The sequence below is a fragment of the Manis javanica genome, chromosome 4 (genome assembly GCF_040802235.1).
Source record: "Manis javanica isolate MJ-LG chromosome 4, MJ_LKY, whole genome shotgun sequence".
In the NCBI taxonomy this organism is placed as follows: Eukaryota; Metazoa; Chordata; class Mammalia; order Pholidota; family Manidae; genus Manis; species Manis javanica.
In genome coordinates, this window is record NC_133159.1 from 72,348,706 (window position 1) to 72,374,912 (window position 26,207).

At 33.1% G+C, this 26,207-nt stretch overlaps 1 protein-coding gene across 4 annotated transcripts in view; it reads right to left on the reverse strand.

Annotated features, from left to right (window-relative positions):
* COL24A1 (collagen type XXIV alpha 1 chain) overlaps window positions 1-26,207 on the reverse strand; it is a 364,470-nt gene that overhangs the window by 188,576 nt on the left and 149,687 nt on the right. For all 4 annotated transcript variants that reach the window (XM_073234227.1, XM_073234226.1, XM_073234225.1 and 1 more), the window contains 4 exons: window positions 13,176-13,229; window positions 11,887-11,931; window positions 8,024-8,077; window positions 5,331-5,375 (listed from right to left, as the gene is read on the reverse strand). In XM_073234227.1, coding sequence (XP_073090328.1) covers window positions 5,331-5,375; window positions 8,024-8,077; window positions 11,887-11,931; window positions 13,176-13,229 — 198 coding nt within the window. The remainder of the gene's footprint in view (window positions 1-5,330; window positions 5,376-8,023; window positions 8,078-11,886; window positions 11,932-13,175; window positions 13,230-26,207) is intronic.

A 26,207-nucleotide genomic window follows, 5' to 3' on the forward strand; every position in this document is an offset into this window, starting at 1 on the left:
AGATGTCATAAATGTCAGGAAAATGGTCTATCTTACAGCCCAAAGGACTTAGATGTTCTTCCATTTTTGAAAGCATCCCGGCTGTTCCTAGGAACTTGCTTACTCATTTTCTTAGATAAATCTCTTGTGTTTGTGATTAAAATATAATTGGCATTTCATTCATAAATAGTTCACATTGCAGTTACATGCACCTGCTTTTCAGGAATGGTAGGTTTAATAAATGGTCTCTTTTAACCCTTTCCTTCAATTTACCTAGAAATGAAATGTCCCATACTTCTCTGTTCATATCCACTGATAGGTCCACACTTTCTGTATCTTCCCTTTAGATTTCATTGATTTATACTTCTGACTTTCTATACTTACGTAGACTTATACTATAGTGAAATTAACTCACTGTGGTTTCTTAATTGAATGAGTGATGCTATTTATACCTTTCAAAGATAACTGTCAAATACATGATCCTAAAACATGGTAAATTTAACACAACCATGTTTTTGAGTCAGTTCTCAAACCACAGTATGGTACTTGCATCCTCATAACCTCTATCCTCATACAGTAATAATAGTACAGCATGTATTCATTAGAACAACAACAGGAAATCCTCACTTCCTAGCTAAGAAGAATCAGGGTCACAGTGAGAAGTCAGTGATACTCCTTTCCAGTCCCTGCTCCACTACTTCACTAACCTTGCACAAGTTTTTTACCTCCTCTAAAACATAAGTTTTCTTTTGTATAAAATAGGGGTAATTTTTATTTCCCAGGGTCTTTGTGAGGACTGAACATAATATATGCCAAGTACATGGCATATCACAGATTTTTCAATAAACAGTAGTCATTTTGTCATATTCAGGTAAACATCCTTGTCATGATAGAATGTATTATAGCTATACATTTCTTATAATTTTCCATTCTCTGAGAAAAATTACCACTCTCTGCCATGTAGGAGATATACAATAGTTTTGCAGCTGTGTGACAGGCATGTGCAGCTTGAAAACAGGAAGACAAAGGCACTGAGCCTACAGAGGCTCCACAGGGGTAACTGAAGTTTTCTTTGTTCTTCTGTTTGGTTAAATGGTACCATCAGCTCCGCAGACTTTCCCTCAAGGAACCCGAGTCACTTTTTATGATTTAGATAGGTCCAACTAAACTAGCATTTTCTCTTAGTGAAAGGAAAAATGAAACTCGTTAAATAAAATCAACCTGTATCCCGTTTGATAATAATTTCATGATAATGCTACCAGAGAGCAGCAAAACCAGCCACTGTATCAGATGAAGCTTTGTGATGAGCGCTTCTAAAATAATTCCTTCCAGATCCTTCAAAATCTCTCCTGATTCCATTGTAAATACGATGGATTAAATTATGTTTCAGTACTTCTCAAAAACTAATAACTTTAGATGGTATTTTAAAATTTAATTGCCAGCTTAGCCTAGGAGATCCGAGTAAAATTTTACTTTGCCTTTTTCCAAATCTTTCTAACCATAGATTCCCAAGGATACACTTAAAGTTTCTATCTAAACACAGGACGAATCGATGATTGCTTGAAGCAGAGAAAAGAACCTTGAAACTGGAAGTAGAAGGAGCAGATGTGAAATCCCGATCTATTGCTTACTAACTGTAAGAATTTGAACACATCAAATAACTTGAATAAATTTCAGTTTCCCCACTTACAGAAAGAATGTCAGTAAGATATCTTACAAGCATTGTTTTAAGATTATAGGTCTTCAATAAACTGATTTATTTCCTTTTATTTCTTCCTCTGAATCCACCTAGTTTTGGTCTTGAATGGATTGGCTGTAATTTCAGTTTAGAATCAGCCACTAGAAGCTCTATGGCTGTCAAGGTTCTGTATGGGAGGTGGAGCACCTGATCTGGAGGATTATCCACGGCCTTTCCTCTTTCTCTCCCTTCCTGTTCACCAGTCATTTACTATATACTAGCACACCAGAGGGCAGGCAGAAAAACAGAGAGGGCGCAGCACATTGCTCATGAAATCTTGCTAAATTGATAAATTAAAGAATTAATGAGTTGATATCAAATATGTTGGGTTATATTTTAAGAAATAAATCAGTGTGGCCAGACTTTAGACAATCATAAGACTCTTCAGTGGGCAGAAAGTGGCAACTGAAACTTAATGCAATTAAGGTTACTTTAGGAAAAAAGATTCCAAATGTTATATTTAAAAATAACAGAGCAGCAAAGGATCCTGGGAGTGACTGCTGATCATTTCCCAAAGACATCCCAGTTTCCTGCTACAATAGGAAAAAACCTGCATGGTTTTAAGCATTGTCAACAATAAAGGAAATACAACAGAAGTGAAGATCCCATTCACAGAGAAGGCTGTCTGGAGCCATTGCCTCTAAAACTTTAGTTCTGTTTGCTCCAACTCCAGAAAGACATAATGAAACTGGAGGAGAGCCAGAAAGAAGGAGCCAAATTGGCAGGTAAGAGGAGAACTAAAAAGTATTAAAATTCTTAGAAAACAGTCGCAGATTCTTAGAATTGGAATCAACCTCAGACATCATATATAACAATTTCTTGTGCTTCCAGAATATTCCTGATAAATCATATATGGTTTAGTTATTATATGCTGGGGACTAACTTGAACCTTCCCCTTTTTTGCAGCCTACATCCAAACTATCACCTCAAATATATCTCAAATACATCCACTTCTCTCATCTCCACTGCCATCACCTTGGCTCAAGTTATTTTTCTCCCTCATTTAGACTACAAAAATAGCATCCTAACTGGTTACCCTCCTTTCTTCTGCTCCTCACAACCATGTTCCAACTTCCCAAACCACTACAACCAAAATGATTTCAAAACACAAATTAAATCACGTTATTGGCTCACCTAGTCTATTTCAATGATTTTCCATTTACTTTAGGAGCAAGTCCAGAGTAATAAACAGGCTCTGAATGATTTGGCTCCTGCCTCCTTTACTAATATCGCCTCATGTTGCTTTTCCTTTGGCTCATCAAGCTATATCCACACCGGCTTTCTTTCCGTTCTTCAAAATAGCCAAATGCTTTCCCATTTAGGATCATCACTTAAAACAATAACCACCACCGCCGCCGCCATTACAGCTGACATGTGTTAAGTATTTAAGTGGCCAGCTCTGTGCTAACTGCTTCAAGTGCATTAGTACTACTCATAAGACACTCTAGGCAGATATTTTCTTCTTTTTATTGTTGAGAAAACAAATATTTAGAGAAATCACTTATATAAATAAATAATTAATAAATTACATATATTATTTATAATATAAATATTAAAAAATAAAAATAAAGGAAGTTACATGGCAAGACTGGGAAGTATGTTATATTGCATATTCCAGGAATGTTTTTCATCTCCGCTCTTCCCCAGCTTTTACCATTCTTTATAGTCACACTTAAATGGCATTTCTTCAAAATAGTCTTCTCTCACCTCCTGATCTAAATTTGTCACACTTGTCACAGTCCCTTAAACTTTTCTTCTACGGAATGTATCACAATTTCTAACTATATATTTCTTTATGCAATTATTTATTTAATGTGTCAAATTTCCAATAGACTGTAAGTTTCATGAAGGAAGGGATCATATGTTTAATAAATGTGCCTGAATATAAACATAAACATCTATCGGATGAACAACTGAAGAAAGTAATCCAAACACTCTAAGAATGAGCTGTTCAGTCACACAATGGAAGAGTCTGAGTGTTAGAAATTCTATTAAAATATGCTTGCCTATAAAAACGGCTGTTCCCTTACAATGTCTATTGATCCTAGTTCTGGACTATTGACCAATACTGAGAAAGTACATTCTTTTCTCTTGTACAGCTCTTCAAATACTTTTCTAAAAAGCCAAAGACAGAGAAGACTGGCATATAAGGAGGGATAATTCCAAATTTATTTGTAAAAATTAGAATGCTAGCATGAAAAGGATGAGGGGACATCCTTTGAAATTAGAGACTTAATTAAGGCACATTTCTAGAAATTAATTCATTACCTTCAGTAAATGAAGGTATTAAGACAAGAAATACAGATGAGACTGCTATGTTTCGCACACTATATGTCAAAGTAGGTTTTCTAATTTGTATAAATCTAGAAACGAATAAGTCTAGTGACTCAGTTTCATTGGTATGGCAATGATCTTTTAAGATTAAATGGAATCTTTCCCTATTTTTACTTATAAGTAATGACAAAAAATAAGAGTATGAGAAATGTATTGCTGTTTTACTGCAAGACTAGAAAATATAATTAATTACTTAAGCTTACAATACAATTTTTTTAAGTTTATTTTTAAGTCATAGATAGGTTACAGGGAACTGAATATGTTCATTTAACCTGCTAAATGATACCACTTGGTTTATGACAACCTAGCAAGCATACTTTGTAAATAAACTCACTTGCCTTGTTTAATTTATGACTTTTTATATATGTTATATAGTTTCACTTGTTAGAGAATATTTTAGCTGGCCTTCCCTACTGTAGAAAATAAAATTATAGTTGACCCTTGAACAAATGGGTCTAGGAGCACTGACTCCTGCAGCTGAAAATCTGTGTATGACTTTTGACTCCCCCAAAACTTAATTACTACTGTTGACTGTAAACATTACTGATAACATAAACAGTCAATTAACATATATTTTGTATGCTGCATGTATTATATGCTGTATTCTTACAATAACGCTAGAAAATCTTACAATAAAGCTAGAAAAAAGAAAATGCTTCTTTGAAACTGCCACAAATCTCCAAAAAGTTTTCCAATATAATTATTGAAAAAACCTTCATATAGGGGGACAACTCAGTTCAAACCCACGTTGCTCAAGGTCAATTTTACTTGCAACACATTGATTCAAATAAAACAAGAAGCCTCCTACTTTCACAGTAATGTAAATTTAAACAAGTCAAACTTTTTTTGAGTAGAGAAATTATAATATCCTTCCAATTCATTACATCTTGGTTTTCTCCAATTTTTAAAATCTGAAGAAAAATCTTCAAAATATGACTATTTTATGGTTTGGTAACTTGTACCTTCTTAATAATGAAAAACATTATGATCAAATTTAGGATAAAATGATCAGAACTAAAATTAAAGACCAATATTAGAAACAAGCATTCTCCTGAGATCATAAATATAATTTCTATTAGACAAAAAATATCAGGAACTGTGTTTTTCCTTATTTCACTTTTGTATAATAGCTTTTATGTGCAACATCACAAGTGAGTTTAAATTTGCAGTAAATAGTAATTTTGTATTCTGAATTTTATAAGCATATGTCATAGCCAACATGATTCCTAAAACTATATAGAGATGATTTAAAAAATGAAAGAGCATAAAATAAACTTACTGTTTCACCAGTCTTTCCAGGGTTGCCTTGATCTCCTACTTCTCCCTGTTAATAAAGAATATGGTTACAAAATGATTATTTTTCCAAACAAGATTACTTATGACAGCATTCCTGTTATCACTTTTAATATAATTATCTAGCCATGATCTAGGAAAAGGCAAAGAAAACCTTGTTTTTAAAATGTCTGTTCATAGTATTTCTATGGAATATGGCCTTTTCCTATTTTCATTCAAATATCGCATTCTTATTTTTATGATTTTTAATCCCTTCTAATACACTTTTACAAAAAAATTTTAAAGCAAGTTATTTACTGAGGTATACTCTGGACAAGCAGAATGGCAGAGACTGTAGAAGATATTAAGAAGAATAAAAACAAAGCCTTTGCCCCCAAGGCTGCTCTATTTGCTTCAGAAGATAAGATAACTTCACAGTGCCAAGCAGAACAGAATACATGCCTGTATTTTTTTTTCCACGCAGCAGTAGTACAACTCCTTTCAGGTTCCCAGACCTGATTCGTGTGTGTGTGTGTGTGTGTGTGTGTGTGTGTGTGTGTGTGTGTGTGTGTGTGTGTGTGTGTGTGTGTGTGTGTGTGTGTGTGTGTGTGTGTGTGTTAGATAGGCTGTGCTTCTGACCATTCAGCTATAGGTTGGAGGTTCCCATGACCGGTTTGATTAATTTGGCAGAGCAGATCACAGAACTCAGGAATACACGTTTACCAGTTTAAAAAAGGATACCAGTAAAGATACATGTTAACAGTCAGATGAATAGATTCACAAGCCAAGGTCTCAAGGAAAGGAGCTTCTGTCTTCATGGAGCTTGGGGCCTGGCTTGGTCGCACATGGAAGCTTTCTGGTTCCCCAAGAATAGAAACTCTCTCCGATAGAGAAACAGGATGCAAGAGCGAGAATGCTCTTTCCCTGGGGTTTTGTGAGTGCTTCATTGCAGAGTCATGATAGACTAAATCATTGGCCACTGGCTGATTCAACTTCCAGTCCTGGCCCTTGGGTGGGGGTCCAAAAGTCTCTCATTAACATGACAAGACACCCATTTCACTCGTTAAGGCTGAACCTGAAGTGTTTTCAGAAACTGTGCCTGAAGGCCAGATATACCTGGCAAATATACATTTGGTCATCAGAATGACCAAATACATATTTCTTGTAACTCATTATATAGCAATGCCGCAGGTAAGCAGTAAGGGAAATCATGGGAGGAGGGGCCCTGTGGGCTGGTGCAGCTAGAGCTGGCTTCCCCAGGGAAGCTATGTATGTTCATAACCTTAGCTGCAATTCTGCAGTCTTGAAAGTTCTGAAACCATTTTTTACAACTCATCTGGTTAGCAGACTTGACCTAACCTGAGTTTAGCAGCAATGCTTTACCTGTTCTGAATAAGCTTACTTATATATCTTGATTTACTTTGATTAATATGAAAATTCTTACATTTCACCACAGAAATATTAATGTGGCTAATTATGGCATATTGTCCCATAACTTGCTGGTAGTGTTAAATAAAAAACACCATATTGAAAATCAAAACATTAATGACTTCAAATAATGGATTATGAAAGCATATTTGAGTTGGGACATCAAGAATAGGTGATTTTCCATGGTGAAGAGGAGGGCCATTTTTGGTGGTGCGGAATGGCATGTGTATAGGATGAACAGAGGCATAGATTGATGGAAGGTAGAGGATTAAAGTTTGGGGTACCATACATAGTGAATCTGACAGTAATGTATACCTTTATTCACAGAAATAGGTTAAACCACCAGCTGCTCTCTAAAAATTAATAATTATATTGCAGTATGGAGTAGTAAATGTTAAATTACATTAAATAATATTGTAGCCACTAATGACATGTACCTGCTGATCATTTGAAATTGGCTGGTCTGAATTGAAATGTGATACAATTATAAAATACTAAGATTTCAAAGGCTTTGTGAAAAAAAAAGAGTCTCCTTAATAATTTTAATGTTGATTACATGTTGAAATAATATTTTAATATCTCAAGTCAAATCATATATATTACAAAAATTAATCTTACCTGTTTCTTTTCACTTTTTTACTGGGCTCACATCTGTGGTTCTTATTATATACTCTACTGGATAATTTTGATTTTAAGCACTGAAACCTAATATTCAGATCTTAATGCTGCCCATATATATATATATATATAACAATTACATTACTTCACATTTTCTGGTGTTACAAAAAAATATGTAACTTGGAAGCAAGGCAAAAAAGTAGGTGACACATCCTTTCAGTGTCATAAAAAAGGTGAAGGCTACCCAATGATTAGGGAATATACTTGGACTTACTGTATATTATTGGTTAAAGGACCCAGACTTCTTATAGATTTTTGTTCAGTGGAATAGAAAATAGAAAAGCCCCCAAAGTTATGGTCTACTATCCTGTGCCTAACCACATATCTTTACTAAGTCGCATAACTATTCAAATATAGATGCAGATATCAACATAGTCATGGTCATAGATATTTATAGATACAGATATGGATAGAGATATAAATATGTATTGCTTTCAAATGCTATCTGAACCAGTTTTAACATACTACTGGTTTCCTCATTAGTTAAGAGTTGATAAAAACTTTGCCATGTGTTGATTTTATATTTTCATGAGTCATAATTTTATCTTTTTGCAAATTATACTTTATAACTGGTAATAAAGTCAGTTGCTTTACCTTTAAGCCATCTGGTCCTGGTTCACCCGTATATCCCTTTTGACCTGGTTTTCCCTAGAAGAGAACATAAAATAGAGATATGTTTAATCATTCTCATCTTTGAAAGTTTCCTAAGATTTATGAAATTCAGATTATTCTATAAGATGAAACACTTCAAAATTATTTGAAAAATGTATTTCATTATACTCATTAGCCATTCATGTTTGACCGTCTACTTTGCGCCATGCATAATTCTAGGGGCTGGGGATTGAGGAGTGCATTAAACATACCTGCCTTCATAGAATTTACATTCTAGTGAGGATGACAGAGTTTTTAAAGAAAATAAGTAAAATTTACAGTGCTTTAGGTAGTGGTAAATGTGAAGGACACAAAATTAAGCAAGGAAGGGAAATATGAACTGTTGCAGATTTTTTGTTGAGATTTCTTGTAAGATTTCCAGGGAAGACCTCACTGAGAAGATGGCAGTTAAGTAAAAACTTAAAAAAGGAATGAACTATATGTCTGTCTAAAGGAAGAAGATTCCAAGCAGAGAAAAAGAGCATGTGCAAAGGTCCTGACACAAGAGTGTGCATGGCATGTTGGAAAAATCACAAAGAATCAATGCAGCTGGTGCAGAATAAGTGAAGGTCAGCAAAGAGATGACATAAGCTTCTTTATATAGTTTGAAAGTAAAGCATCCTCAAATTGATGACAGGTCATGTGTAGAATGTGAAAGAAAGAGAAGAGTCAAGAATGAACTCAAAAGACCAAATGAAATGGGGAAGACTGTGGGAGGAATAGGTGAGGGTTACCTGAAAGCTCAGTTTTGGCAGTGGTTTGATAATCTTGTTAAGATATCTGAGGGGAGAGACCTTGTGGTAGTTACACAAGCCCAGAATTCAAGGAGTAGAAAGTTCTGCTTTAAACATATAACTTGGAAAATCAACAGGATTTTGATAGTATTTAAAGCCATAAGGCCAGACCAGCTTATCTAGACAGTGAGTATAAGTAAAAAGGAAAAGAAGTCCACAAACTAAGCCCTGAGGCCCTCCAAAATTTAGAATTTGAAGAAATGAGGAAAATATTCAAATTTACTGTCAGAATTTGGAGGAAGATCATGCAAGTCAGGAAAGTGTTCTAGGAGGATCACATTAAATTCTGAGGAATATAATAAGTATTAAGTAGTATGAAAACTCAGAAATGACCACTGAATTCAGCAACATGAAGGTCACTGATGACCTTCATAAGATCACTTGTTTTAGACTGATAGGGACAAGAATACTTTCAGCAGATAGGGTGATGAGAAAAATTGGAAGGAATATGTATAGACAACACTTTAAAGAAGCTTTGTAGTAAAGGGAAGGAGAGAAAGATAACATCTGGAAGAAAAACCAAGGTCAATACAAATTTTGTTTTGTTTTGAAGCTGGAAGAAATAATAGCATATTTATATGCTGATAGGATTGATCCAGTAAAGGGAACAAAATTAAGATGCAGGAGAGACTGGGGAGGATTGGCAGATCAATGATCTTCAGTTGGTAAGAGGATAATAAATGTAAACAAGTGGAACTTTTGGCCTTAACTAGAAAAATGGCCTATTCATCCACAATAACATGAGAGAAGGCAGAGTAAAAAGTACAGATACAGGATGTGGTAGAAGTGATGGTAGAAACTTGAGCGAAGTTCCCTACTGATTTTTAGAATCTTCTAAAGGAATAAGGAACCAAAATAAAAGGCTAAGTCTGAGGATGACAGAGAGGTAAATGGTGTTGAGGAGAGAGAAATATAAAATAATAATTTAGAAAAGTAAATAGGTATTGGAATAGAATCCAGAATGTAACCAAAAGGAAAATTGTGCTGTTTTAAGCATGATGAGGGATGTGAGGTCATGAGGGAGTTAAGGAATAATGGAATGGTGATAGGATCAATGGATTGAAATTCCTACCAGTACAGGTGAATTGGGTTATGAGACAGAATGTATCAGAGAGAAAGGCAATGATGGATGGTGGTGAAGGAATGAGAGGTTGGAAATTGAAAATAAGGAGTGATTACTGTTACTGGGAATGACAAGGTAAAGGGTATGACCACAGCAATTAGCACCTGAAGAGAGGAGGGTAAGATCATAGAGGAGAGGTAGTATCCTGGATACTGGGTAGACTGATTTATAGTATGTGGTTTCTAATATTCAACAACAGATATCTGATGATATAAATTTGATTAAGGAGATCATTGTGCCTCAATCAATGTGGGACAAATTCAAATCCACGTGTAGAAAAAGTGTGGGGAGAGACTGTGAAATAGAACACTAATTTTTAATATCTACTAGGCATTATAGATTTGAATTCAAGTATTCCTACCCATGAAAATATACTCTCATGCTTTTCTTTCTTGAAATACGATAAAACAAAACAATCCTCTGACTCTCATTCTGTTTTGGCTAAATATAAAAACTTGAGCTACTTAAAATTATATTTAGAACTTATATCCAAAGTTATTCTAATATTGCCTATGACTTGTTTGAAACTGTCCAGTGGTTTCCTATCAAGCACAAAGTAAAGCAAATAATCAAAAGTTATCTATTATTGTTAAATATCAATTGTTCTCTAATCAATTTGCATATACAGAAGAAATATAATTAAGAGTTTAAATTATTACATTTGTCTATGACATTTACAAAAAAATTTTTAATAATACATTTTATTGACACTATTTTGGGAAAGCCCTGGCAAGAATATTTCTTTCATCTTAGTAATGTCATAGCACTCCAGTATATTAAAAAATAGTTATATGCCATATCTACATTTTAGAAAGAATCTCACTGGAATCTGGTATCAGCATGTTTATAATAATCTCTTGGAAATGAAGTGATTCAGAGCATCAGTACTGGAGTCATCAATTCTGGTCCTGTTTAAGTTCTGTCATACTAGGTTTATCTTGAGCACATTATACTTAACCATATAATATTACAGGCTTATTTTCAATCTAAAAAAAGCAGACAATATCTCACAGAGTTGTTTTCAGGATTAGAGATGATTCATGTGACATATTTAGAACAACACTAGTGCTAAATTGACCTTCAACCAATAGTAGCAACAATAATAATAAGTATTGAGACTGAGTAGGTAAGAGGTGAACATGGTTCTCCTGCTTTCTAGAGAAGTAATTTTAAATAGGATCAATTATTAAGGGCTCAAATAACAACAGTTTTTTCTTATATAACTCACCTCACAAAAAATGAAATAAAAATTCTTCTTTTTCTTTCAATGGGATAGTAGCAGTATATCTGCTAGTGAGGTAAAGGTGTAAAAGAAAGAATTACTGTCCCCTTAAAATGGAAAAGTATTCCAAGACCCTGTATGTTATGATGTTCTTCAAGGAAAAAGAATGAGACGTATTTCATGTGAATAAACAGCTCTTAAAATAAATGTGATGCACACACCTTAATTACTTCATGATAATGTAAACTTTGGTCATGTGCACCCAAATTCCTAAAGAATTCATTTTCAGAACTTAAAAACAAGTAATTTATATATTTCTACACAATACTTTCTAAAGAAAAAGTTGGCAGAAAATACATCTTATTAGCTTTCCAGAATTTTACAGACACATTTATAAAATAGAAATTCCTTGAATATTACTAAAATGGCTAAAGTATCTAGCTTCATGTTATATTTTGAAAAACTTTATAAATAATCTGCACAAATTACTAAGACCAAGAGACCACTAAAGAACAAGTAAATATGTAATAGGCACAATATGATTTAAAATATCCTGGAAAATTCCAATTATATGCCTACTTAATTTGGGGGGATCATATGGCTATAATTTGTCTTTTGCTATAATTTTACTATTAAAAAGTTATAGAACAGTTGTTCTGATACCTACTCTTGGCCCCAGTTCTCCAAAGGGTCCAATAGGTCCTTCTTCTCCCTTAAAGAAAATCAGAACACATAACAGCCTAAAATAAGTATTTAAAAATGTAAGCCCTTATTCTATTTATTTTGAAATCTGAAGCTCTTTCTGAGATGTGATGAAAGTAATGCTTTTTTCCCCCTTGTGTTTTAGAACTATATCATCCCATAACATTTTGGTTTTTGTGTGTGACAAACCCACATCTACCCAGAGGGGGAACATATATTGTTGGATTATTTTTAAAATGGTAGATGATAGAAATTATATAGAGAAAATTAATAGTGATAAGAGTGAAAGTGATTAGGGTATCACAAATCAGGATTAGGAATCACAGAAACCACAAATTAATGATAAACTTTACTTCTTTGGACTCAGTCTCCCTCTGACATAGAGAGAAAATTAAGTTCTTAAAAGATGGAAATAAATACACTCAATGCAATCAATTGGTATATTAAAAAATTATTGGTACAGAACATGTTTGCTCTTGGCCCATTTTGATACTTCATTCATTCACAGACATGTTTTGGGCCTTAGCTCTGGTTTAAGCCTTAGAGATAAAAAAGGTATATCAAGTCCCAAGCAAATGGAGCTTAATGTCTAGAGTTTCCTCTTGACTAATTTACAAGTTCAATATTCTTGGGGTCAAATCAGTTATAATGTTATAAAATATAAAATCTTGTACATTCTTCTAAGGATAAAAACTGTAAGGGTGAATAGAGAATAGAACATAGAAAAATACAGAATTTTTATACATTATTCTCTAAGAAAATAAAAAAGTAGTGAATATTTTTACTCAATGTATGTACATATTTTCTAAATATACTGATTTTTCACCTTTGAATAAAAGTTGATTTTATCTCATCTGATACCTTATACTATAGTCTTCTCTAGATCACACATTCCATTTTATTTATTTGGTTAAAAACATTTTGCTCAATTCAAAATTCAATTTAAATATAATTGATTGGGTCACAAATATAAAATAGACACTAAAGGTAAATATAGATTCTAGTACATATGAGTGATAATCTAGGCTCAGATTCTTGACATTTCATGGTGACCACTGACATAAATCACTACATGAGTTCAGAACATTGTAAAATGATTCCAAATCCCATTTCTTAACTGCCAGGATAAAACTGGTAGCTTGAAATCCTCCATGACAAAAATTGTCTACACTAAAGCATGTTTCTTTAAGTAATAACTAAAAAGGGAAATTTGAACTAAAAAAATTGCTGATTGGATATTTATTTCCTCCATACCTGAGTTCCTTTAACACCCGGAGGTCCAGGAGGCCCTCTATTTCCAAGGAGTCCCTGTAAAAACAATATAAGCACATGCAATTAAAGTTTTTTTTATTAATTCAGTTAACATTTTTTCTATTAGCATTAATTTGGAGATAGACAATACTATTTGGTACCATTCTTTTCCCATTAAGAAGTTATCAAAATGGGGTGGGAGGGTAGGTAAGCAGAATATGTATGATAGGTCATTCAAAAAGTTAGGAAACACAGGATAATCTTATTTCTAAAGAGTATGTTAATGTTCAGATAATCTGCCTGGTATGTTACTCTTCAGCCAGATGCCTTTTCAGAAAAAGCACTTCTAAATTTAAAGCAATGGGTCCAATTGTTATTCTGATACTAGTAAAATAAATACATAAGAGTGTCTACAAAATCTGAAAACAGATGGAGGAGACATATAGTGTCTTAATATCTGTTAATAAACTAGCAGAGTCAGGACCACATTATTCATACAAAATGTTCTTCAACTCATTTCCCTTCTTGATACAGGCTGGTAGAGAGGGCATTTGCAGAGGATAGTAACAATCTCAACATCACTAGGAATTTCAGTATTAAAATAAATCTTTTGTTAATCAAAATGCATGTTGTTAAAAACCAAATACTTTCTGAATAAAAAAATTTTTTAAGTAACTTAAAAAAAATCTTCCTATTTCAGAAAACACCCTATAGCATTTATTCAATGTGGCAGCATTTTTTTATTTAGTTCTATTCCCCAAACCATGCATTATATTAGCAAAATTTAATTAAATCTCTTTTAAGAACTAGCTTTTGCATTATTGCTTTTAGTGATTTATAGTCACTAAAAGGTTTTATCTAATTTTTAACTGTAATAAATAACTATGGTAAATAGCAGATCTTTCCTTCATATTATATCTTGTTCAGTCATTGCTATGTTCTAACAATCAAAAAATGAAAATTCCTGGTCAATTTAAGAACCTACAATATATTATTATGTACATAGCACCATTCAAGAAACTGCATCACTTTAGGCAATAACTTAACATTTTTGTACAGCTTTATTATCTTTAATAGGAAGATATGTATTAGATTATTGAAATGGGCATGTTGTTTTATATGAGCCCAACATACATCTCTTTATCAGACAAAAGCATCCTAATTTTCATTAGGGAATCACTCTTTCCTCGGTTTTACTACCTGTGGTTTGAAGGGAGATGACTCTGTCCCTGACTAAATTTAAGGGTGGAGATGTGACATGAACCTAAGTTGGCATACTGTGCACTTCTAGAAATATGATAGTGGTTGGTTCACTAATGAGCCAGGAACCCAAATTAGTCTAACTGAAGCCAATTTTGGACTGCAGTGGAACAAATGGGGGGACAGGATAACAACAAAGATGATATAAAACTAAACAGCAAGAAACCATGAAAGGAGGGGCCTGAGAAAGAAATCAATAAATTTAAAAAAGGAGAGAGTAGGTGGAATTGAGTTCTAATGATACTATTTGGGGTTATGGATTCAGTTATACTAGAATTTCTAAACTTTTCTCATATTTATATAGTCATATTTAAGTTGTATTTCCATTACTTAGAACTGAAAGAATCCTAACTGATAAAATAATAGCTAGCTCTTTTGAGTAACCAAAATACTCTTCTAGATATTTCTGTGTTAAGTTTTAGGTGTTTAGACTGACTGGAGGTATGGAATCATAATGGTGTGATATTTAAATTCCTCCACAGGACAGGCAATGTTTAATTAATTAATTTATTTTTCATTCCTTTTTCTCATCCAACAATTATTAATTTTCAACTATGTGTAAGGTCCAATGAACAATACAACATTAGGCCATAAGTATACAAATACAAATGAAACATAGTCCCTATTCAAAATGAATTAATAATTTATTATGGATGATGTCACTTTAAAATAAAAATGAGTAAATAAGTGTTGTAATAGACATAGCAGTAAAGCAAAGTATAATAGGGAAGTTAGGTAGCAAAATCTTTTCTGAGGTGTTGAGAAATTTTTTAATACATAAAATAATTTTGTCTTGAGTTATGATAGGCTAATATAAGCTTGTAGCTAAAAATAAACACACACCAAAAACTTATAAACAACTACTGGGACTCAAAAGCCATTGATGAACATACAGTTTATATTAAAGTGTATGTGTAAGAAGCTGGCTCAGCTCCATATTCAGGGTGAAATCAGAGAGGGCTGTATGTTCAGAGGGCACTAGGCTCCCCTATTCTCTCATTGTAGTTATTTACCATAGTGGAGTGGCACTACTGACCAAGAAACAAAATTAAATCTTTCTGGAAAGCAGATAAACCAGTTTCCTTTTTCCTTCCCCTTCCAAGACCAATTTGTGATCTTATAAAAGAGTAATTAAAGCTGAATTGAGAAAAAAACCAAACTATTTATATGCTATTTTCAAGAAACATATCTAAAACAAAAATATAGAAGACTTAGAGTTGAAAACTGAAAAAAGATATGCAAGAGATTTATCAGTCCAAAGAGAGTTAAAATAATTATATTAATGTTAGGTCAAATAGCCTATAAGGTAAAAAAGATTATTAAAGTTATGAGGATCATTAAATGATAAAATGCTATGTTCACCAGGAACAGATAAAAACTCAATTTTTATGCATCTAGTAACATAAATTGCAAATATATAAAGGAAAACTGAGAGAAAATTAAAGACAAATTCAGAATACTACTATCAGAGAAGGAAATTTTAAACTACTTCTTAGAAATCAGTAGGTCTAGCACATAACAATCAGTAGGAATAGAGAAGACTTAACTAACAAAATTAACAAACTTGATCTAATAGCCAAATGTAGAACACTGAATCCTCAAATTGGAGTTTGCAAAGTCTTTACAAGCACCCAAAATACTTTTTAACTTAAATTATATAGAATCTGAAGTTGGATGTGGATTTGAATTCCAGCTCTGAAACTTGTCAAGGAATTATCTATGTTTCTTTATTCATAGATTGATACCACCAGCATCACAAGGTTGTTGCAATAAATAAAATGATGCTTTTATAAGTTTCATTTATGTTATATGACAATGATACTATTATAAGTTATAATCAAATATACCTGGGACTCAATAAATACTAATTTCTTTCTCCTTATGCATTGCACATTGATTAGTGTTTGCAACAGTTTCTGAATCTTCCCTATACATTAACCACATTCATATTAATAATTTACTTTTATTATTCTTCTTAAAACATCTTTTTCATCATCTTGCTCCCAAAATCTTCCATAGAGTAAAAGAGAAGAATTTCATATGTTTCTGAAGTTATCAGCTTAAAATAGATTATTATAGCTGTTTTTTCTAAGCCCCATGGTTAACCACAAATAAAATATTTATAAAAGATACACAAAATAATAAAGGAATAAAAGCACATCACTACAAAGAAAATCAACAAAGCATCAAGACAGGAGAGAAAAGGAGGCACAAAAAAGCTACAAGACAAAAAACAATTACAATTAACAAAATGATAATAGTAAGTACATCCTTATTAGTAATTAAACATAAATAGACTAAAGTGTACAATAAACAGACTTAAAGAGTGACTAAGTAGATAAAGAAAAAGATTCAACTATATGCTATCTATAAGAGATTCACTTTGGATTTAAGAACACACATAGAATGAAAGTGAAAGATGGAAAAATGTATTCCATGCAAATGATAACCAAAAGAGAGCAGGGGTCACCCTACTTATGTCATACAAAACATACTAAGTCAAAAACTGTCACAAGAGACAAAGAACACATTAACTAATGATAAAATGGTCACCAGGAAGATATAATAATTATAAATAAATATGTACCAAATATCACAGTACCCAAATACATGAAGCAAACACTGACAGAACAGAAAGGATAAATAGAGAGCAATACTATGAACACAAGAAATTTTAATGCACTACTTTCAGTAATGGATGCAACAACCAGATAGAGGCCAATAAAGGAACAGAGGACTTGAACAACACTAAAGACCAAAGGGACCTAACAGATATATACAGACACTCCACCCAAAGCGGTAGAATACACGTTCTTTTCAAGTACACCAGAACATTTGCCAGCATAGATCACATCATGTCACAAAACACGTCTTGATAAATATAAAGTTGAAATTATACCAACTATCCTTTCTTATCTTAATGGAATAAAGCTAGAAATTAATAAGAGGAGGAAAATTGAAGAATTCCCAAACAGGTGGAAATTAAACAACACTCTCTCGAAGAACCAGTTCATCAAAGAAGAAATCAAAACGGAAACTAGAAAATATCTTGAGACAAATGAAAATGAAAACACAACATGCCAAAATTTATGGAATGCAGCAAAAGAGGGGATTCTATAGTGGAAACACTTACATTAAATAAAGAAGAAAGATGTCAAATAAACCACCTAATTTACACCTCAAAGAGTTAGAAAAAGAAGAATAAGCTAAATTCAAAGATAAGAGAAGGAAATAAATTATAAAGATTAGAGCAGAAATAAATGAAAAGAGAATAGGAAAACAATAGAAAAATGAACAAAACAGTTTTTTTTAAAAGATCAACAAAATTGACAAACCTTTAGCTACACCAAGAAGAGATAACTCAAATAAAATCAGAAATGAATTGAGGACACATTAGAACTAATTCCACAGAAATAAAATGACAAGAGACTAATATAAATAATTAATTACACACCAACAAATTGTATAACCTAGAATAGGTTATAATTATAGACCAACAAATTTGATAACTTAGAATTAGAAAAACACAACCTACCAAAACTGAATCTTGAAGAAATATAAAATCTGAAGAGATTTTTAATTAGCAAGAAGTCTGAATCAGTAATGAAAACCTCTCAAACAAGAAAAGGCTACGACCAGAGGACTTCACTGGAGAATTTAACCAAATAGTTAAATAATTATTAATGTAAATCCTTTTCAAACAAAAACCTGAAGAGGAGGGAACACTTCTAAACTCATTTCACAAGGCCAGCATTACCCTGATATCAAAAACAAAGATACTACAATAAAAGAAAATTACAGGCCAATATCTCTGATGAATATAGATGGAAAAGTCCTCAAAAAACATACTAGCAAAATGAGTTCAACAGCACATTAAAGGATCATATATCATAACCAAATGGGATTTATCTCTGGGATGTAAAGATGGTTCAAGATTATATCAATCAATGTGATATAATACATTAACAGAATGAAGGATAAAATCATGATCATCTAACTAGACACATGTAAAGCCTTTGAAAATTTAATACTCTTTCACATAAAAAACACTCAACAAACTAAAAACATAAGGAAATTACCTCAATGTAATAAAGGTCATACATGAGAATTCCACAATAAAAAGTGAAAAACTGAAAGTTTTCTTCTAAGATTAGGAACAAGGAAAGGATGTTCAATCACTAATTCTATTCAACACAGTATTAGAAGTCCTAACTAGAGCCATTATGCAAGGAAAAGAAAAAAAAAGCACCCAAATAGGAAAGGAAAAAGTAAAATCTCCGTTCACAGATAACACGAATTTGTATGTAGAAAATTGTAAAGATACTACAAAAAACTAATAACCAATAAATGAATTTAGCAAAGTTGAAGAATATAAAATCAACATGTAAAAATCAGTTCCATTTCTATACTAACAAAAACAATTTGAAAAGGAAATTAAGAAAACAATCCCATTTACTGTAGCATCAAAAAAATAAAATTCTTAGAAATAAACTTAATCAAGGAGGTGAAAGAATTTTACACTGAAAACTCCAAAACACTGGTGACAGAAATAAAGAGGATACACACAATGGAAAGATATCCCATGTTCATGAACTAGAATACTTAATATTGTTAAAATACCCATACTACCCGAAGTGAACTATAGATTCAATGTAATCTCTAGCAAGATCTCAATGGCATTTTTTGCAGATGTAGGAAAAACAATTCTAAAATTCATATAGAACCACAAAGGACCCTAAAGAGCCAAAACAATCTTGAGAAAGAACAACAAAACTGGAGGCCTCACATTTCTGACTTCAAAACATTAAAAAGATACAATAATCAAAACAGCTTGGTACTGGCATAAAGACAGATATATAGAACAATGGAGAGAATACAAAGCCCAGAAATAAACCCATGCATGTATGGTCATGTCTAGGATGCCTAGACTACACAACATGGAAAAAATAGTCTCTTTAACAAATGGGGTTAGGAAAGCTGATGCCCACATAGAAAGGAATGAAATTGCATCCTAATATCACTTACATAAATCAACTCAAAATGGATTAAAGAGTTAAATGTGAGACCTGAAACCATAAAATTCATAGAAGAAAACATGGACAGAAAACTTGACATTGGTCTTGGAGATGATTTTTTGTACATAAAGCAAAGGCAACAAAAGCAAAAATAGACCAACAAATTTAGTAAGGAAAACAATCAAGGTGAAAAGGCAACTTATGGATTGGGAGAAAATATTTGCACACTGTGAATCTTGTAAGGATTTAATATCTAAAATGTCTAAGAAACTCCTACAACTTACTAGCAAAAACCAAATAACCCAATTAGAATAATGGACAAGGGATTTGAATAGGGTTTCTCCAAAAAAACAACACACAAATTACCAACAGGTATGCATAAAAATGCTCAACATCAAGAAATCATCTGGGCAATGCAAGTCAAAGCCACAATGAGATGTCACCTCACACCTGTTAGAATGGCTATTATTTTTTTTAAAGGGAAAGAAAGAAAACCAGGAAATAACAAGTTTTGACAAGGATGTGGAGAAACTGGAACCCTTGTACACTATTGGTGTGAATGTAAAGTGGTACAACCACTATGGAAAACAGTACGGAAGTACTTCTAAAAGTTAAACATAGAACTACCATATGATCCAGCCATCCTACTTTCGGATATTTGTTCAAAAGAACTGAAAACAAAATTTCAAAGAGATTTCTGCATTCTCATATTCACTGCAGCACTATTCATAATAGCCAAAGGTGAAAACAACCTAAATGTCCATCAATGGATGAATGGGTAGAGAAAATGTGGATGTGGGGACTACTGGACAATGGACTATTATTCAGCCTTTAACAAGAATGAAATTCTGATACATGCTATAAGATGGAGACCTGATACTACAGTGAAATAAGCCAGTCACAGAGGACAAATAATGCATGATTCTACTTGTATGAGTAGTCATATTCATAGAAGAAAGGAGAATGGAGGTTGCCAGGAGCTGGGGGAGGTGGAAATGGGAAGTTGCTGTTTAATGGGTATATGTCATGTAAAATGAAAACAGTCTAGAGATCTGTTTACAACAATATACGTATAATTAACAATATTGTACTGTACACTTCAGAACTTGTTAAGAGGATAAATATCATATTATGTGTATTTACTACCATAAAAAATCTCCCATGGGCTTATTAGCATTCAGACTTTTCCACTTTATATTTAAGAGCTGGCACAATCTATCTCTTAAATTCCTTTTTTTAAAGTTAGGTAGGTTTACACCCACCCTCCATCTCTGTGTTCATTTTGTACTTGCAGAGAATCTCTCATCTCTTGGCTCTACTTGGCTAAATCCAACCCATTCAACTCAAAATCCTAATTTCTTTAAGAAGTCTCTGAGAAAAATGGCAAAATAGGTTATTCTTTCTACTAAGCTCCTTATTATTACTTTCCCCGAAGATTACAGTTCCTAGCACATAGAGGATTATGTTTTAATCTTGTTTTAAAGTAATTTAACACAGTACATTTCCTATTGCACACTCAATAAATAGTTCTCATCTGACTAAATGCTGCTTTGAAAACAAATTGATTAATATAAGAAGTATGTGTATAAAATCTTGATAACATATCAAATGTGATTCTTCAGGGCTAGGTCAAGGTGATCTCTGAGAATTATTTAGAGTTCTACATTTTCCGCTTACTAAGTTCACCTCTATACAGATAAATGCATGACATACTTTAATAATTCAGTGTAAAATTTATTTCTATATATTCTTTGCCAAGATGTAACAAATAATAGGCTTTCTCTAAAAATTTATCAGGTAGTTATATAACAGATAACAGCTTGCTTTACCATCCCTAATCCCATACGCAAAGTTACAATACAAATCATTATAGCAACAGATAAATTATTCCTCTATTTACTGGAGAACAGAGACTATTTATTGGGTACTCAGTTTCTGCATTAAGTAGCAAAGGATATGATTTTGATAATGGTATAGGATGCTTGAAAGCAGATTGCTAAGTTGGGTGACTCTTAAGAAGACTTGCCAAAGTATGTTTTGTATCTACATAATATATATACATACATATGTAACCCCAGAAGCAATAGAACCATAATTAATACAAGTTTCCAATCTTAGTTTGAGGTTTTTAGTTAACTGGTAGAAAATGAAGAGAAAATAACAGGTTTTCTAGAGTTGTGCCAAATTGCTCTGGAAAGAATCCAATTTGTTTGAAAATAGGGTAACCATGCATTTAAAATAGAATGGACATAATTTTCTTGATGACCACCTCATATAGCCTCAAAAGAGCTGTAGTTATTTATATTGTCCTCACTTTCCTAACAAGACATATGTATGAAAACAAATACATGAAAAAATATTCCATGATATAGTGTGTGAAACGAAAGGAACACATCATGCTAATAGTGTCAGTATGTTTGACTTTAGCCCTTCTGCTTTTAGAAATGATTTTAAGAACAATAGGAAGGATGAAAAAGCCAAAAACAGATCCTTCTCAACCAACAAACTATAAAATCATATTCATGTACCTTCAAAACATTCAGATTATTTTGATAAAATCACCTCTTCTAAGTTATTTTAAAATTCAGTGGTATGTACTACATCAGTTAGTCTGAAGTTGGTGCAAATGAGGCTACAAGCTCATGTTTATTGAATACATCAAATGAAGTATTACCTATCAGAAATGAAACCATTGCTGTTCATTAAAATGTCTGGCTCTCAGGTCTTCTGTTTCCCTTTTAAATGTTGTAATACTAAGACTAAAGGAAGTAGTGAGAAGGAAGTTTTAAAGATCACTACTGTAGTAAGATCCAGGAGGTCAGTTGGTTTTCTTTCGTTCTCTGATATTTTTCTTGACAAAACTTCAAGAGAAACAACATTTCCAAACTCAAAAGAATTTAGAAAGCTATCTGTTCTTCACTAGTATAATATGAATACCTAAAAATATTAAGATCAATTATCACTTCTCTTGAAGTAATTTCCAGTTTCCTAAGACAGAATCTGTTGCTCAATTACCTAGACTCTCATAGTACTTTACCAGCTCTTTTATATACTCTTATAATATTGTGTGTTATACTTTTTTGGTATTTATCGCTAAACTGTAACCTCATCCAGGGGAGGGACCATGTTTAGAAAGCTTTATAATCCCATGTTTAGTACTTGGCTCAACACATAAAATAAATTCAATAGATGTTAAACGAGTGAATTATTGAATGAATTGGTATGTGTGTTAATATATGATTCAATAGTTTAAGTTCCTAAGTATATAGCAGGTGAAGGGCTAAATTATACATAAGAAATTCTCAACTCCATTCTCTGTACTACCTTTCTCTTTCTCTTAACATCCCTACACACTACTATTTCTATTTTTGGGCTTGGCTTATTGGTGGATATTATTTCTACCTTGATGTAAAATAGGCATCTCAAACTAAATATACCCATAGTCAAACTTCTTGTCTCTTCCACCCTCCAAACATGCTCCACCTTAGTCCCCTATTTAAGCTAATGACATCAGTAACCCAGTTGTACTCTGTTTTATCCTTGACTTCTTTTTCATCCATCACCTTTATTGAATCAGTTACCAAACTGTATTGTCTTTTTTCCAAAATGGATTTTATTTATCTATCTATCTATCTATCTATCTATCTATCTATCTATCTACCTACCTATCTATCATCTATCTATCTATCTATCTATCTATCTATCTATCTATCTATCTATCTATCTATCTATCTTATCTATTATCTATTATCTATAATCTATCTATCTATCTATATCATCTATCTATTTATTTATATTTATTTTTAAATTTTTTTATGAAGGTATGGTTGATATACATTCTAATGAAGGTTTCACATTAAAAAACAATGTGGTTACTACATTTACCCATATTATCAAGTCCCCACCCATACCCCAATGCAGTTACTGTCCATCAGTGCAGCAAGATGCCAGAGATCCACTAAGTCCCTTCTTTGTGATACACTGTTCTCCCCGTGATTTCTCACACCATGTGTACTAAACATAATACCCCTCAGTCCCCTTCTCCCTCCTTCCGCAACTGCCCTCCCACACCCCTCCCCTTTTGTAAACACTAGTTCATTCTTGGAGTCTTTGAGTCTGCTGCTATTTTGTTCCTTCAGTTTTGCTTCATTGTTATACTCCACAAATGAGGGAAATCATTTGGCATTTGTCTTTCTCCGCCTGGCTTATTTCACTAAGCATAATGTCTTCCACCTCCATCCATGTTGCTGCAAATGGTAGTATTCGTTTCTTTTTTATGGCTGAATAGTATTACATTGTATATATGTACCACATCTTCTTTACCCATTCATCTACTGATGGACACTTAGGTTGCTTCCATATCTTGGCTACTGTAAAAAGTGCTGTGATAAACATAGGGGTGCATATGTCTTTTTGAATCTGAGAAGTGGTATTCTTTGGGTATATTCCAAAGAGTGGGATTCCAGGGTCAAACGTTATTTCTGTTTTTAGTTTTTTGAGGAACCTCCATATTGCTTTACACAATGGTTGAACTAGCTTACATTCCCACCAGCAGTGTAGGAGGGTTCCCCTATCTCCGCATCCTCGCCAGCATTTGTTGTTCTTAGTCTGTTCTATGCTGGTCATCCTTACTGGTGTGAGGTGATATCTCATTGTGGTTTTAATTTGCATTTCCCTGATGATTAGTGATGTGCAGCATCTTTTCATGTGACTGTTGGCCATCTGAATTTCTTCTTAGGAGAACTGTCTCTTCATATCCTCTGCCCACTTGTTAATCGGGTTTTTTGCTTTTTGGGTGTGGAGGTGTGTAAGTTCTTTATATATATTTTGGATGTTATCCCCTTGTAAGATATGTCATTTACAAATATATTCTCCCATACCGTAGGATGCCTTTTTGTTTTGTTAATGATGTGCTTTGCCATACAAAAACTTTTTAGTTTGATGTAGTCCCATGAGTTCATTTTTGCTTTTGTTCCCTTTCTTGAGGAGATGGGTTCAAGAAGAAGTTGCTTGTGCCTACATTCAGGAGATGTTTGCCTATGTTGTTTTCTAAGAGTTTTATGGTTTCATGACTTACAGTCAAGTCTTTAATCCATTTTGAGTTTACTTTTGTGTATGGGGTTAAACAATAATCCAGTTTCATTATCTTGCATGTAGCTCTCCAGTTTTGCCAACACCAGTTGTTGAAGAGGCTGTCATTTCCCCATTGTATATCCATGGCTCCTTTATCATATATTAATTGACCACATATGGTTGGGTTTACATCAGGGCTCTCTATTTTGTTCCATTGGTCTATGGGTCTGTTCTTGTGCCAGTAACAAATTATCTTGATTCCTGTGGCTTTGCTGTAGAGCTTGAAGTTGGAAAGCGAAATGCCCCCTGCTTTATTCTTCCTTCTCAGTATTGCTTTGGCTTTTTGAGGTCTTTTGTGGTTCCATATGAATTTTAGGACAATTTTCTCTAGTTCATTGAAGAATGCTCTTGGTATTTTGATAGGGATTGCATTGAATCTATAGATTGCTTTAGGCAGGATGGCTATTTTGACAATATTAATTCTTCCTATCCATGAGCATGGGATGTATTTCCATTTATTGGTATCTTCTTTAATTTCTCTCATAAGTGTTTTGTAGTTTTCAGAGAATAGATCTTTCACTTCTGTGGTTAGGTTTATTCCTAGGTATTTTATTCTTTTTGATGCAATTGTGAATGGAATTGTTTTCCTGATTTCTCTCTCTGCTACTTCGTTGTTAGTGTATAGGGATGCCACAGATTTCTGTGTATTAATTTTGTATCCTGCAACTTTGCTGAATTCAGATATTATATCTAATAGTTTTGGAGTGGATTCTTTATAGTTTTTTATGTACAATATCATGTCATCTGCAAACAGGGACAGTTTGACTATTTCCTTGCCAATCTGGATGCCTTTTACTTCTTTGTGTTGTCTTCTGTGGCTAGGACCTCCAGTACTATGTTGAATAGAAGGGGGGGAGTGTGGGCATCCTTGTCTTATTCCTGATCTTAAAGGAAAAACTTTCAGCTTCTCGCTGTTAATTATAAGGTTGGCTGTGGGTTTGTCATATATGGACTTTATCATGTTGAGGTACTTGCTCTCTATACCCATTTTGTTGAGAGTTTTTATCATGAATGGATGTTGAATTTTGTTGAATGCTGTTTCTGCATCTATGGAGATGTTCATGTAGTTATTGTCCTTTTTTTGTTGATGTGGTGGATGATGTTGATGGATTTTCGAATGTTGTACCATCTTTGCATCCTTGGCATAAATCTTAGTTGATCATGATGGATGATCTTTTTTATTTATTTTTTAATTCAGTTTGCTTATATTTTGTTGAGTATTTTTGTATCTATGTTCATCAGGGATTTTGGTCTGTAGTTTTCTTTTTTTGTGGTATCTTTGCCTGGTTCTGGTATTAGAGTGATGCTAGCCTCATAGAATGAGTTTGGGAGTATTCCCTCCTCTTCCACTTTATGGAAAACTTTAAGGAGGATGGGTATTAAGTCTTCACTAAATGTTTGATAAAATTAAGCGGTGAAGCCATCTGGTCCAGGGGTTTTGTTCTTAGGTAGGTTTTTGATTACCAGTTCAATTTCGTTGCTCATAATTGGTCTATTCAAATTTTCTGTTTCTTCCTTGGCCAGCCTTGGAAGGTTCTATTTTTCTAGAAAGTTGTCCATTTAGTCTAGGTTATCCAGTTTGCTAGCATATAATTTTTCATAGTATTCTCTAATAATTCTTTGTATT